This window comes from Ornithorhynchus anatinus, chromosome 2 (genome assembly GCF_004115215.2).
Source record: "Ornithorhynchus anatinus isolate Pmale09 chromosome 2, mOrnAna1.pri.v4, whole genome shotgun sequence".
NCBI classification, from domain to species: domain Eukaryota; kingdom Metazoa; phylum Chordata; class Mammalia; order Monotremata; family Ornithorhynchidae; genus Ornithorhynchus; species Ornithorhynchus anatinus.
Genome location: NC_041729.1, coordinates 37,509,771 through 37,522,256, shown reverse-complemented (window position 1 = coordinate 37,522,256; position 12,486 = coordinate 37,509,771). Strand labels below are relative to the sequence as shown.

Genomic DNA, 12,486 nt, shown 5'->3' with positions numbered 1-12,486 from the left:
AAAAGTGATGTTCCCCAAAATACAACCCTCTGGACCTGAAATGACTTGGAAAAATGGTGAATTGAAAGGGGGTGGTCTGGTCCTGGTCTCCAAGGGACTCACAGTTTAAAATGGGGAGAATAGACATTGAGAATATTCAGCAGGCAAACTAAAATTTAAAACTCCAAAATTAGAGAGTTACAGTCCAACTACTCGGTTTCAGTTATTGTGGGAGAAAAGTTGATTGGATGGTGGCAGGAAGTAAAGGAGAAACCCCAGTCCTCTCTCCCTTTCGCTCTAGACAGAATCACTCACTAATCCAAATTTTCTTTTCCTTCTCCACACTCTTGCCTGTCTTCCATCCTTCCTCCATTCTGGAACAGGAGGGCGGGTTATCGACACCTGCCCCTGTCCTTGTATTGCCAAAATGGAATGATCTTTTATAAAGCCAAGTTTTACAATTGCGTTGGCCTTGGTGTTCCTTAAATAGCTTCGTTAGGGTATAGTGTGCAGAATCCTTGTTTTCTTGGTGGGAAGAAGGCCATCACTTCCCTTTATTCTTGAATATTCTCAGAAAGTTGAATTGGAGAAGGGTGACAGATGAATATATCTTTTTGGGTTCTTTTTCCTTGGAAACAGGGAGCCGTACCATTTCAAGACGTGCAAGCTAACATTTGTGAGGAGGTGGAACTTGAGGAATTCTTTAAATAGAGTAGTGTGGCAGATATGATATCTATCAAGGGGTTTGTTTTCGGGAAGGCTCATTTCAAGTGAGCTGGGTGAAAAAAAAATTGGTATTAATGATGTCTTCTACTTCTAGGCCTCAGGAGGAACCCACTACCTGGACCGGTTACTTTGGAAAAGTTCTTATGGCCTCTACCAGCTACTTGCCCTCGCAAGTAACAGAAATGTTTAATCAGGGTAGAGCTTTTGCTACGGTCCGCTTACCATTCTGCGGTCACAAAAACATCTGCGCTCTTGCTACGTGAGTATGGAGACTGAGATTGCATCGCCCCAGCCCAAACAGCCTGTGTGTAGTAAAATATCCTCAGTCTTTGACTGTGTGGCATTCCAAGCTTGTTAGGACTACTCAGCCAAACAGTACGGGCTGTTTACACTTAAGTGGTTTTTGCACAGAACCCAGAAGGGGATTATTTGTAATCATTTGAAGGCTTTCTCCTGACTCAAGAGCCATGTGTGATGGTAAAACTTTGATCTCATGCGGTGTAATGGGAAAGCAGAAAGGACAATAAAACCCTTCAGGGGAGGTTTTAGGATTGAATACCATTTTTTTTAACGGTATAGTATGTTCATTTCCCATAAATCTTTCCCTTTTTTTTGTTTTTTTTACTGAGAAAAGTGTTTTAATGAGACCGTGTCTTTGATCTGAAACTTGTTGGTGTATTGGTCTGAAGTTACTTATCGTCCAAGTGCCAGATGGGTCCCGGGGCCCACATTGAAGCCGTTTCACTTTGTGTCAATAAGTTAGTTATTTGGTTTGTATAAGTCTGTACGGCACCCAGGCATGCAAGACACTTAAGGGTATGTAGTCGGAGACGCAAAATTCTCTAACTTTGAGATCATCTTTTAAACTTTGGTAATGCTATACCTGCTTTATGATCCAGCTAGGTCCAAATGCCATGTAAACAGCTGAACGTTTTCATTCCCTCTTAGACCAGTGCCTGCCCTAGTTGAAGAAGCTCTTTTAAAATAGCCTCTTCTGAAAATGAGAGTTGAGGCTGGGTAGATAACTCTATTTTGAGCCTCTCATTTGTAATTGTGTGCTTCTTTCCAAAGAGGAGCCACTTCTGAAGATATAAGTACTGTCCTAACTTCTCTTTGCATCAGTGGAAGTGTTTTGTCTCCTGTTTATTAATAAATGCAGCGATGTATTTAATTTTAGCAAGGAGACTGAACATGTAACCATTTGCTGGGGGGGCGGTCTTAGCTGGAGATTTAGGAGCCGTTGTGGTGGAGGGTAATTGGAAACTCTCAGTTTTAACATATGCTTTTCATAAGGTGCACAATCCTAGGTGAAGACCATTATTATTAATTTTTTTTTTGCACATTTGCTAGAATTCAGAAGATTCCCCGATTGCTTGTGGGGGCATCTGATGGATACCTTTATATGTACAATCTGGATCCCCAGGAAGGAGGCGAGTGCACGTTGATGAAGCAACACAAGTAAGTCTGCCCAGGTAGCCTTTTACATTTTGGTCACATCTTGTTTTTTTGTTTTTCCATTTCTGCTCTTAATATTTAGGTTCCTTGCCCTTCTTCAGGTTTTTCTCTGTCAGAAGTAGCGTGCCCTAGTGGTTAAAGCATGGGCCTGGGAGTCTGAAGGACCTGGATTCTAATCTTGCCTCCGCCACTTGTGTACTGTGTGACCTTGGGCAAGTCACTGAACTTCTCTGTGTCTCAACTACATCATCTGTAAAATGGGTATGAAGACTGTGAGCCCCAAGTGGAACTTGGACTGTGTCCAATCTGATTAGGTTGTATTTACCCCAGCGTTTAGTACGGTGCCTGGGACTTACGCTTAACAAATACCATTAAAAAAAAAAGAGCGCAAAAGACATTTCATGGTACTAAATACAGACCTTTGATTGCATCTCACCTGGTGATAGGGATAATTTTTCTTAAACTTCATTAACATGAATTAACTTCAGAATTGCACAGTGGTGCCCTTTCTAAACATCACTTTTCCCAGAGTAAAAATTTAGTGCTGTCCTATGCTGAGACTCCATTGGCTTAAGTAGTAGGCTGTTTTTTCCTGTCCTTTTTTTTTTTAATGATATTTGTTAAGCGCTTACTATGTGCCAGACACCGTACTAAGCCCCGGGGTAGATACAGCCTAATTAGATTGGAAACAGTCCATGTTCTACATGGGACTCACCATTTTCATACCCATTTTACAGATGCGATAACTGAGGCACAGAGAAGTTAACTGACCAGCCCAAGGTCACGCAGCACACAAGTAGCAGAGGTGGGATTAGAACCTAGGTCCTTCTGACTCCCTGGCCCATGCTCTATCTACTAGGCCATGCCACTTCTTCACTTTGTATATTCCCCAAGCATCTAGTTCAGTGCTGTAATCCTAGTAAGTGCTCAGTAAGTGATATTAAGCAGCGTGGCTCACTGGAAAGAACACGGGCTTTGGAGTCAGAGGTCATGGGTTCAAACCCCGGCTCTGCCACTTGCCAGCTGTGTGACTTTGGGCAAGTCACTTAACTTCTCGGTGCCTCAGTTCCCTCATCTGTAAAATGGGGATTAAGACTGTGAGCCCCACGTGGGACAACCTGATTCCCCTGTGTCTACCCCAGCGCTTAGAACAGTGCTCGGCACATAGCAAGCGCTTAACAAATACCAACATTATTATTATTATATTGATTGACCTACCTCTGAGCCAGTTCAGTAATTTGGACAAGAATACATATAATTAGAGACTCCATTATATAGGCTAGACTCCAGAGAGTTTAGGCCTGCACATAGGGAATATCAGAGATTTTGGACTTGCTTTAGCTTCAAAGTAATACTGGTGAGGTAAGTCAAGTAGGCATGAGCGCTCAGCAGAGCAGGATTCAAGGGAGAGGAAAAAAGTTTTAGTGGGTATGTGCACCCTTACATTAGAGAACAAAGTGAACAAGTATAGCTGAAAAGAACTGAGATGGCCAAGAAAAGTGAGATAGAGGGTCAGAGTGAGTTGTGTGGAGGACTGATGAGGGGGAAAGCTAAACAGAAAAGAGAGAAGGGTAGTAGAGAATGGATGGATGGAGAGAAAAGAGAGAAAACCAATGCTTTGCAAATTTTAACTAGTTTTAAGCTATGATTTTATTTGTGGTATCTTTTGTCTTCTTCCTCTACAGATCTTGAACTATTTGACCTGTAGAGATTTTTTTTTATTGCATCATGGCAACTATTATTAGAACCACTTTGTTTTGCTTTGTCTCTTCCACTCTCCAGGTTAGACGGAAGTATGGAGCCAGCTAATGAAATCTTAGAGTCTGCATCACACGACCGTCCTCTAGTAGCTCAGACCTATAGTGCTGCTGTAACAAAAGGTACTTATGTGCCTTCATCACCCACAAGACACGGTAAGGTTTTGGCTAAAGAAGCATTCCTGTCTTTATAAGGGAAATGGTGCTGACAAGATTGTCCTGCGTGGCATCTGCTCTTAAAATAATAATTATGGTATTTGTTAAGCACTTACTCTGGGCCAAGCACTGTTCTAAGCCCTGGAAAGGTCCTTCCATTACTATTTTACCTAGCCAAGAGCCTTTACTCAACTCTTTTTTGGGAGAGGAAAGTGGCAACTATAGATTAAACATTTGGAAGATGGTGTGTTGAAATCAGATCTCCTTGGTCTGATTTCCACTATCTCTTCATTTTCTTTTGCATCCTCACAGGTGTTGGGCTTCTCCATATTTCTGCAGATTTCTGCACTTACATGTCCAAGAATTGCCCCAGAGCACCAAATTCTATCCAGTAGTACAGGAATATGTGTGGCTTCTGCTCCAGACCTGTTAAATGTATCCCACTACTTTGGGCTCCCTCTTAAGATTACCAGGGATGACATGAAGATGGCTCCATTTGCCCCTGCATTCCTTTGAGCAGCTGGCTGACCGAACAGTTGGAAGATCAAAATCATCTTCTCTCTGAAGATGAAAATTGCTACCTCCACTTTTGTCTGGATAGAATGGGTTCTGAAGGCAACTGTGATTTTTTTTTAAAAAAATCAAACCGTAGTCCCTACATTCTTATGCCGTAGAGATTGAAGATATGCATTTTATATCTTTAGTTTGTGACGCCCAGGCACCTATGTGAATGGTAACTGTTCTTCCAAGTTGACAGATTAGGAGTTTGGGTCACCCATGGCTTCAGTGATATCCATCTCAGAAGGATTGTGATTTAGGAATTTTAGTTTATGGTTCAATTTCTAAATTTGGAGTTCTCTGAATGTTCTATTCTTTCTCGTGATGCAGCGTACACAGATGACCTGGGGGCAGTAGGTGGTGCTTGTCTGGAAGATGAAACCAGTGCCCTGCGATTGGATGAAGATAATGAAGATAATGAGCATCCTCCCATGATTCTTCGGACTGACTGAATTTTGACCTGTGAACTTTAACCCTTGGAAGCAGAGAACACTGGCTTGACACTTCTTTGAGGACTCTTGTGTTTTTGCTGCTATGAATTTTGATTGAATTAGGGAGAGAGGATGGCAGACTTCAATTTTTAAAAAAAAGTCATAGCTGTAGTCTCAATCTATACTATGGAGAAAATATATTTTCATTTCAGTGGCTTTTAATCTTGCATATCGATTTTAGCTCTCTTGTTCATTTGGTTTTTGTTCATTTCTTGCCAAAATCAACGCTTTGCTGAAAGCCCTCGAATCCTCCTCGCTTTGCATGCATTCATGAAATTCGTTCATGTGCCAAGCTAGCATAGGAGACATAGAAGCCACTTTATAACAAACTTGAGTTTGTAATTTTTTTTATATATGTATATAATAGTAAGCATATATAAGGAAAGTATGAAGAAGTGGTTTTGATTACTGAGGCTAGTTCTGCACTGACAAAGGTCCAAAATGTTTCTCGTGCATGGGCTTACAAGGCGTGCTTAGTGACTGACATGTGACCTTTGAGTTTCGTCCCCCTTTCTTCAGATCCCAATTCATGGACCATTTTTTTTTTTTTGTTCTTGTTTTGTTAATTAAATTCCTTCTGAATGTTGCTTGATTGTGGGATTTTTTTCTGTGGTGGCTTTATTATTCTTATTTATTTTATTTTTTACTGGTCTTAGTAGGAATTGGTTAGGGGAGGTTTGTTCCCAGATTGGGAGTGTTTTCCCCTCTACCAGTGAATAAAACATCTGGGCAAAGGATTGCAGTAGTGGGTTTGTCTTATTAAATCATCTGTCCTTTTACTTTGGGGTTCTGGTAAATCAATATGCTGGCTTCAGGAGAGTGTGCATCTGCTTTGATTTCTGTGGAAAATGTAAGTTAAAGCCAGTGGGGAGCAGCTGCTGTATGACCAGATTTTTGCATAGGAGGTGAGGAGTGGAATTCCTGTTGATCTGGACATGCTAGTTGAATTGTCTTTGAAAAAGGCAAGGGAAGAATTATAACTTAAGTCAAATTTCCAACTGTAAGAGGGGGAATCTTGTATAAGCCATTTAGTTGGCAGAAATGAATCATACTATCAGGTAGGAGTGGCCCCAAATAGGGGAAGGAGGAATAGTAAAGCACCTATTTTACTAGGTTGAAAAATGTGCCTTTTGTCTCTTATTCTTTAAGGTTTGTTCAGCAAGCAACAGACGGGATTAGGACAGGTGGTTATATGCCTCAAAATTTGCCTGGTTCGATATCCTCCTTTTTTTCTTCTGACATGGGAGAGAGAATGAAATACTTTGAAATACCTCAAGCTGTGCATTCCAAAACTTGATGTTTTAGTTGTGTAGGATATATTTATATGAAAATTAATACTTTGGCAGGTTTAGGTCCTTTTGAGTGTGGGAGGTGAATTGTTGTAAACTCAGACGCAAAACTAAAGATTGGTTGAACTAGTTTTCTTGGTTTTGCTACTGATTTCACTCTTGCAGATCTGAGGATAGGCGGGTAGAGTTTCTAGTCACCTAAGATCTGTTAGTTGAATTTTCCTGAATGGGAAAAGGGAGGAAATTCAGTTAAATTTTCAGCTGAAAATTCAAAGCTCTTTATTATCTTTTTGCAAAGGGAAACTTTTGGTATATATTTCTAAAGTACAGTGCTAAGCGCTTAGTACAGTGCTCTGCACATAGTAAGCGCTCAATAAATACTATTGAATTGAATTGAATTAAAGGACAGGGCACCTAAAAGTCTGTTTCTCTCTTCCTTCCAAAACATTGCCTTGGATTTTATGTCGATGTGGCGTACTGAAATGAATTGCATGGAATCTCTCATTTTGAGTTTCCAGAAGTGAGAAATACTCTTTTGAACTAGAACCAAAAATGCATGAATGACATGTGGGCTTGGAACCCTAAACTTGGGTCTGGGCAAGTCAGCTAGGAATTGTTTTTCAAACTCCTTTATTTTATGATATTGTCACTAATTGGGAGATTTAGGGTATTTCTATTTGTGATGGTTTTTGGACCAACTCTGCTTCATCAGCTAGTTGAATAGCTCCACAAGTATACTGGCAGATGAATATTTATATCCTTAGGCACAAATAGTTCCAGAAATTCTCAGTATTGAGCAGCTGGGACAAAAAAGAATAGGGAAAGGAAGAAGAAAATGAGTTAATCGCAAAAAAGTAAAAACGTAGTGGAAGGTCAAAGTTTTGAGGATATTTCTGAAAGGAAAATTCAGCATTTTTTGATTAAAAAGAAACCTTGAAGTATGTTTTCCTTTGTATACTCTTGGCTTGGCCTTCTCTCTCCTTCTTTCTGACTTTTGGCCACTTCACTGTGCATTAGCACCCCTCCAGAGAGGCGCAAACTGGAGAAAGGGAGAAAATACTTCTATTAGACTGAAGCTTTGGTGTAATATGATAAAGCGGAGGAGTCTTGGCTAAAGTCAGGGTTTTGGATTTGAGGATTTCATTATCTGTGCCTTTCCTATTCCCTGTTTCCCTAGGTAAATGAGAGAAGCAGTGTTGCCTAGTGGAAAGAGTGGGAGTGGGAGTCAGGACCTGGGTTCTAATCTCAGCTCCACCACTTGTCTTCTGTGTGACATTGGGCAAGTCATTTAACTTCTCTGTGCTTCAATTTCCTCATTTGTAAAAAGGGGATTAAGACTGTGAGCCCCAAGTGGGACAGGGATTGTATCCAAACCGATTATCTTGTATGTACCCCAGCGCTTAGTACAGTGCCTGGCACCTAGTAAGTGCTTAACATACCACAATAATAGTTATTATTATTATTATTTTACCTTTGAAAGGAAATACATGCTGTCAGGCAGAACAAAATGGCACTGGAGCTTTCAGAAAATCTCATGGAGAAGTCTAGTCCCCTAGAATATTGGGAACCTTAAGCAAAGGTCAAGACAATCAGTTTGGTGAACAACCCTCTGTGAACTAAATTCCTTTTGTAATTTTCTTGATTTTTAAAAACAAATTGGCACCAACAAGTTTTGCAAAACAAGTTTTCCTTTTTATACTATGTAGATTTTTGTGGGTACAATCTATATACGTAAAAGCAGGACTAACTGCTCACTTGCTTGGAGGGTCTATTTTTGGCACGATTTTAGCCATTGGCCCTGAGCAAATCATTTTGCAGTTCATGGTTACCAAAATCAATATTAACAGGTCTTTGTTCCTGAGGTAAGAGAAACTTAATTTCTAACAGTTTTCTTGGCATTCATAAGGCCATTGATGCAATTTGGAAATCATTTCTGGCTCCAGGTATGTGCTTAACTTATTTCAAGTTGAAATGGCACAATTGGAGGCATTTACTCAGCATCTAAATCTCATTTGTTTAGCATCTAGTACTTACCTGACCCAGGCCACAGAAATGACTTAACAGCTCCTCCAAATCCACATGGATCTTTCAGATCTGTGCTGTTGCCATGTTGTTTGTGTGCTGCCAGTTCAGTGTATATTTGGGGATGCACTTATGAAGCTACTTTGAACAGACCTGACAGACTTTTCTTACCACCCTCTCTCTACCTTAATCCTCCCTACTTGACGGATGGGGAAAGAATTTGATCTGGAAAAATCCAATCTTATCAAGACTGAGAATGTGATGGAGCATTTCAGACTTAATAATAATAATAATAATGTTGGTATTTGTTAAGCGCTTACTATGTGCCAAGCACTGTTCTAAGCGCTGGGGTAGACATAGGGGAATCAGGTTGTCCCACGTGGGGCTCACAGTCTTAATCCCCATTTTACAGATGAGGGAACTGAGGCCCAGAGAAGTTAAGTGACTTGCCCACAGTCACACAGCCGACAAGTGGCAGAGCTGGGATTCGAACTCATGAGCCCTGACTCCAAAGCCCATGCTCTTTCCACTGAGCCACGAAATCCATTATTGTCTGCTACATTTTTTTATTAAATTTTCATTTTAATTTCTCCCTTTCAGATTTATTGGATGAAGATGCAGCATCTGTAGCAAATATGTTAGTATCTTATGTGTGTGTATGTGTGCGTGTGTGTAAGTGTGTGTATATAAATAGTGGAAAATCTGTTCACAGATTACATTCCACACTTGAACTATCCAGCGCTTATTAAAAACCCATTGCTGTTAGAATTTTATAACTGCATATGAAATTAAACCTGTGTTGTGATATGTGTTTTGTTTTTTCATTTGTTCACTGCATGATCACAGGCAACACTGATACTTTATTCCAAACTCATACCCATTTAAATATTTCAAAAACGGTGATAGCAGTACCATCAGAATTCTGAAGCCGGCTAAATCTTACTGGGCTTTCAGAAATGTGAATAAGTTGCATCTTATCCATCTTTTCTCATGTGCAGAAAGCTGTTTACTTAATTCAGACCACCATGATTCTGGGCCTAAGCCTGACCTAAAAGACAGGAAGAAATATGAATCTCATCGTATGCCTGCTGATTTCTTCCTGGGGCTGAGATCATTTGTTTGGCTCAGCTGCCTAGGGCTAAAGTGAGTTGTTCATTAGCAGTTATGAAAAATACTTGTCTAACACCAACAGAGTATATTAGGCTGGCTAGTTGGAAAGCCAAAGGGGTTATTTTTATTGGTATCGCTGACATCCATATTCCTCAAGAAAAGACCTAACCTGAATGCTCTGATGGATTGGTGACTCCCTTAAAAGTAATAGCCAAGCATACAGTGTGTTATTTTGAAGTTAGATTTTCCTCAATTTTGTGAACTCCGGGAGCAAGTTGATTGAGAGCTTGGTTGAACTGTACCGAAGGAATGACATCCTCTCTTGGAGACCTAAAAGGTCTCACAGACTCATTATTGGCCCTCATTGTCTTATCTTTTCCTTACTCCAAGTTGTAGTACAAACCCCCCTCCCCCCGCCCCCCCGGAATACTTAATAGAACTACAATGATCCTGAGGATGGATGTTTCTTGATCTCTCTTTCTCTATATATATGTATATATATATATATGAAAGTTTATATTGAGGTGTAAAACTTCAATACGAGTATCATCTCCCATGTTGAGATTCAGCTGCTGTTGTAAAAATGAGAGAATATGATTTAGCTCTGTCATCTTTTCTTTTAATGACCTCCTTGATGTTCCTTTATTAGGTTGGGTGTTTAAGTTCAGAATAGAGAAAAGTATTGTAAAGACAAATCACCATAATATTCTAGTTTAATGCCTTGGGCTACATGACCCTTCATACCCCCACATACCTGACCCTTCACAAGCAGGGAGAATTGCACTCAAGGTAGTGAAGTAAAACTTTACTTAAGAGTTAGTTAATTGCCCCCTAAATCTTATCTGATGGGAAATTACAGGCCGAATGACCCTCCTCCATGGAAAGGCTCCATATTTTCAGTCTTTTCTTTCTCTCACCTTCCGCAGCAGATTTTACTCGCATTCCTTCCCTGAACTTCTGTGGTATATGTAGTTCTTTGACTTCGTCTGAGCTCAAAGACTTGTGAGAGTTCAAGGTGAAATCCATTAAGGCCAGAACAACTACTGGAGGATGTAAATTAGTCCATTTGCCAGTACTGGGTTACATCTGTAACTGAGCTCTTGCAGGGGATTAAGGAGAAGGGTAGAACAGTGCGATGCATATTAAACTGAAGCTATGCCTTTTTCTTTTGAAAGGACGTCCTTAGGATGTCCTAATCTAACCCAGCTTGGTAGATAGATGAAAAAATTATCTGCTCTTTAAATTTCTCATTTGCCTCATACCAATGTAGAACAAAACTGCAGTTGATAATGGAATCAGTGGCTCAGAAAGGTATGCAGTAGCGGCTCTATGGGTCAGAATTTGCATTTTAGCTCAAAATTCTTGTTTACCCCAACCCTCATTTATTTTAGGCCTATCCTACTTTGTTCTGGGGCCCACATCAGTGCTAATTTGCAAGATTTTTCAAATGCCTCTGTTGCCTAGGTCAGTGCCGAGTACTCCTTGGATGAGTATTCAATCAGTGACGATTATAATGCTGATGAGATGGAAGGCAATGGTATTTATTGAGCACTTACTATGTGCAGAGCTCTGTACTAAGCCCTTAGGAGAGTACAATACAAGAGAATTATCAGACACATTCCCTGCCCATAGCATGGCCTGATTGTGCCAGGGTGCCTTGATGGTAACTGCCAGGGGTCAAACCTCAGAGTTCTAATGCTGTTGAATGTGTTATTTCAGGCCTGAGCGAAAGGAAAGTTGGTAATCGATCACCTTTTGGGTTGGACTGCTATTTCAATTGCAGCAGTTCCTTTTAGCCAGAAGGTTAAAATGATGAGAAGACCCATCATGTTCATTTTGGCTAGTTTGAGGATGCAAAGAGGGGGGGACAAGTGTTGGAAAAGATTGGCTAAAAAGCAGTCGATTTTAATGTTATGCTATATCTTTTCAATACCACTGAGATCTTGGTTCATCTTCTCCAATCCTATTCTGGATTGTGGACCTGGGTTCTAATCCTGGCTCTGCTACCTGCCTGCTTGTGACCTTGGGTAAGTCACTTAACTTTTACATGCCTCAGTTTCCTCATCTGTAAAATGGGGGTTAAATACAATGTAAGGTCCTCCCTTAGTCTATAAGTCCTTTGAGGCAGAGCCCATGTCTACCAACTATAGTGAACCCTCCCTAACACAAAGTAAGCACTCTATAAATACCAATGAGTGATTGAAATACCTGTTTCCCCTCCCCCTGAGACCCAGAACCTGATGTGGGACAGGGACTGTGACTAATCTGACTGTAATGTAGCTCCCACAGTATTTTGCACACGGTAAATGCTTAACAAGTGCCACAATTATTAATAATAATCAATGGTACTTGAGTGCTTAGTATGTGCTGAGTACATCAAGAGAGTCCCAAGGCACAATCCCTTCCCTCGAGGAGCTTACAATCTTGTAGGGGAAACAGACATTAAAATAAATGACAGGAAGGGGAAGCAACAGCATATACTTTTCATTCTTTATGCTATTTTTATACTGATATTAGGGGTGACCCGTTTACCCCATGTTCCACAACTGTAAGCTGCAGCCCAAGATGATTCATGCTAGAAGGAAAAAGAAATATGAATAACATATGAGTCCTGCAGGATACTTTTTATCACAAACTCGACCTCCAGATTCTTCAAGGTGAGAACTGCATTTAGGCTTCGTTGGACCCTGTACTCTAACAGAAACCGCATTATTGGCTAGCCACTAGATGGTGTCAAAATTCAATTTTAAGCAGCATCTACAGGATCCGCCACCTGTCCTTGGAAAGAGTAGTTTTCGGGTTATTAGTGAGCACTCTGAAAAAGAGGAGCTAAAGAAGAGTCCTCCCCACCGCAGATTTTAAAAGGAAAACCCAGTAGGAAAGGATATAGTCAGCCAGTAAACACAAGGTTGGTTTTGGAAAAAAACCCAGAATTATCACTGC

At 40.5% G+C, this 12,486-nt stretch overlaps 1 protein-coding gene across 1 annotated transcript in view; it reads left to right on the top strand.

Annotated features, from left to right (window-relative positions):
* The window catches only part of WIPI2 (WD repeat domain, phosphoinositide interacting 2), a 30,817-nt gene extending 24,958 nt beyond the window's left edge, over window positions 1-5,859 (top strand). Inside the window, exons 9-12 of the mRNA XM_029057586.2 lie at window positions 800-964; window positions 2,056-2,163; window positions 3,943-4,073; window positions 4,962-5,859. Coding sequence (XP_028913419.1) covers window positions 800-964; window positions 2,056-2,163; window positions 3,943-4,073; window positions 4,962-5,083 — 526 coding nt within the window. The 3' untranslated portion in view covers window positions 5,084-5,859. The remainder of the gene's footprint in view (window positions 1-799; window positions 965-2,055; window positions 2,164-3,942; window positions 4,074-4,961) is intronic.
* Window positions 5,860-12,486: the final 6,627 nt, after the last annotated feature.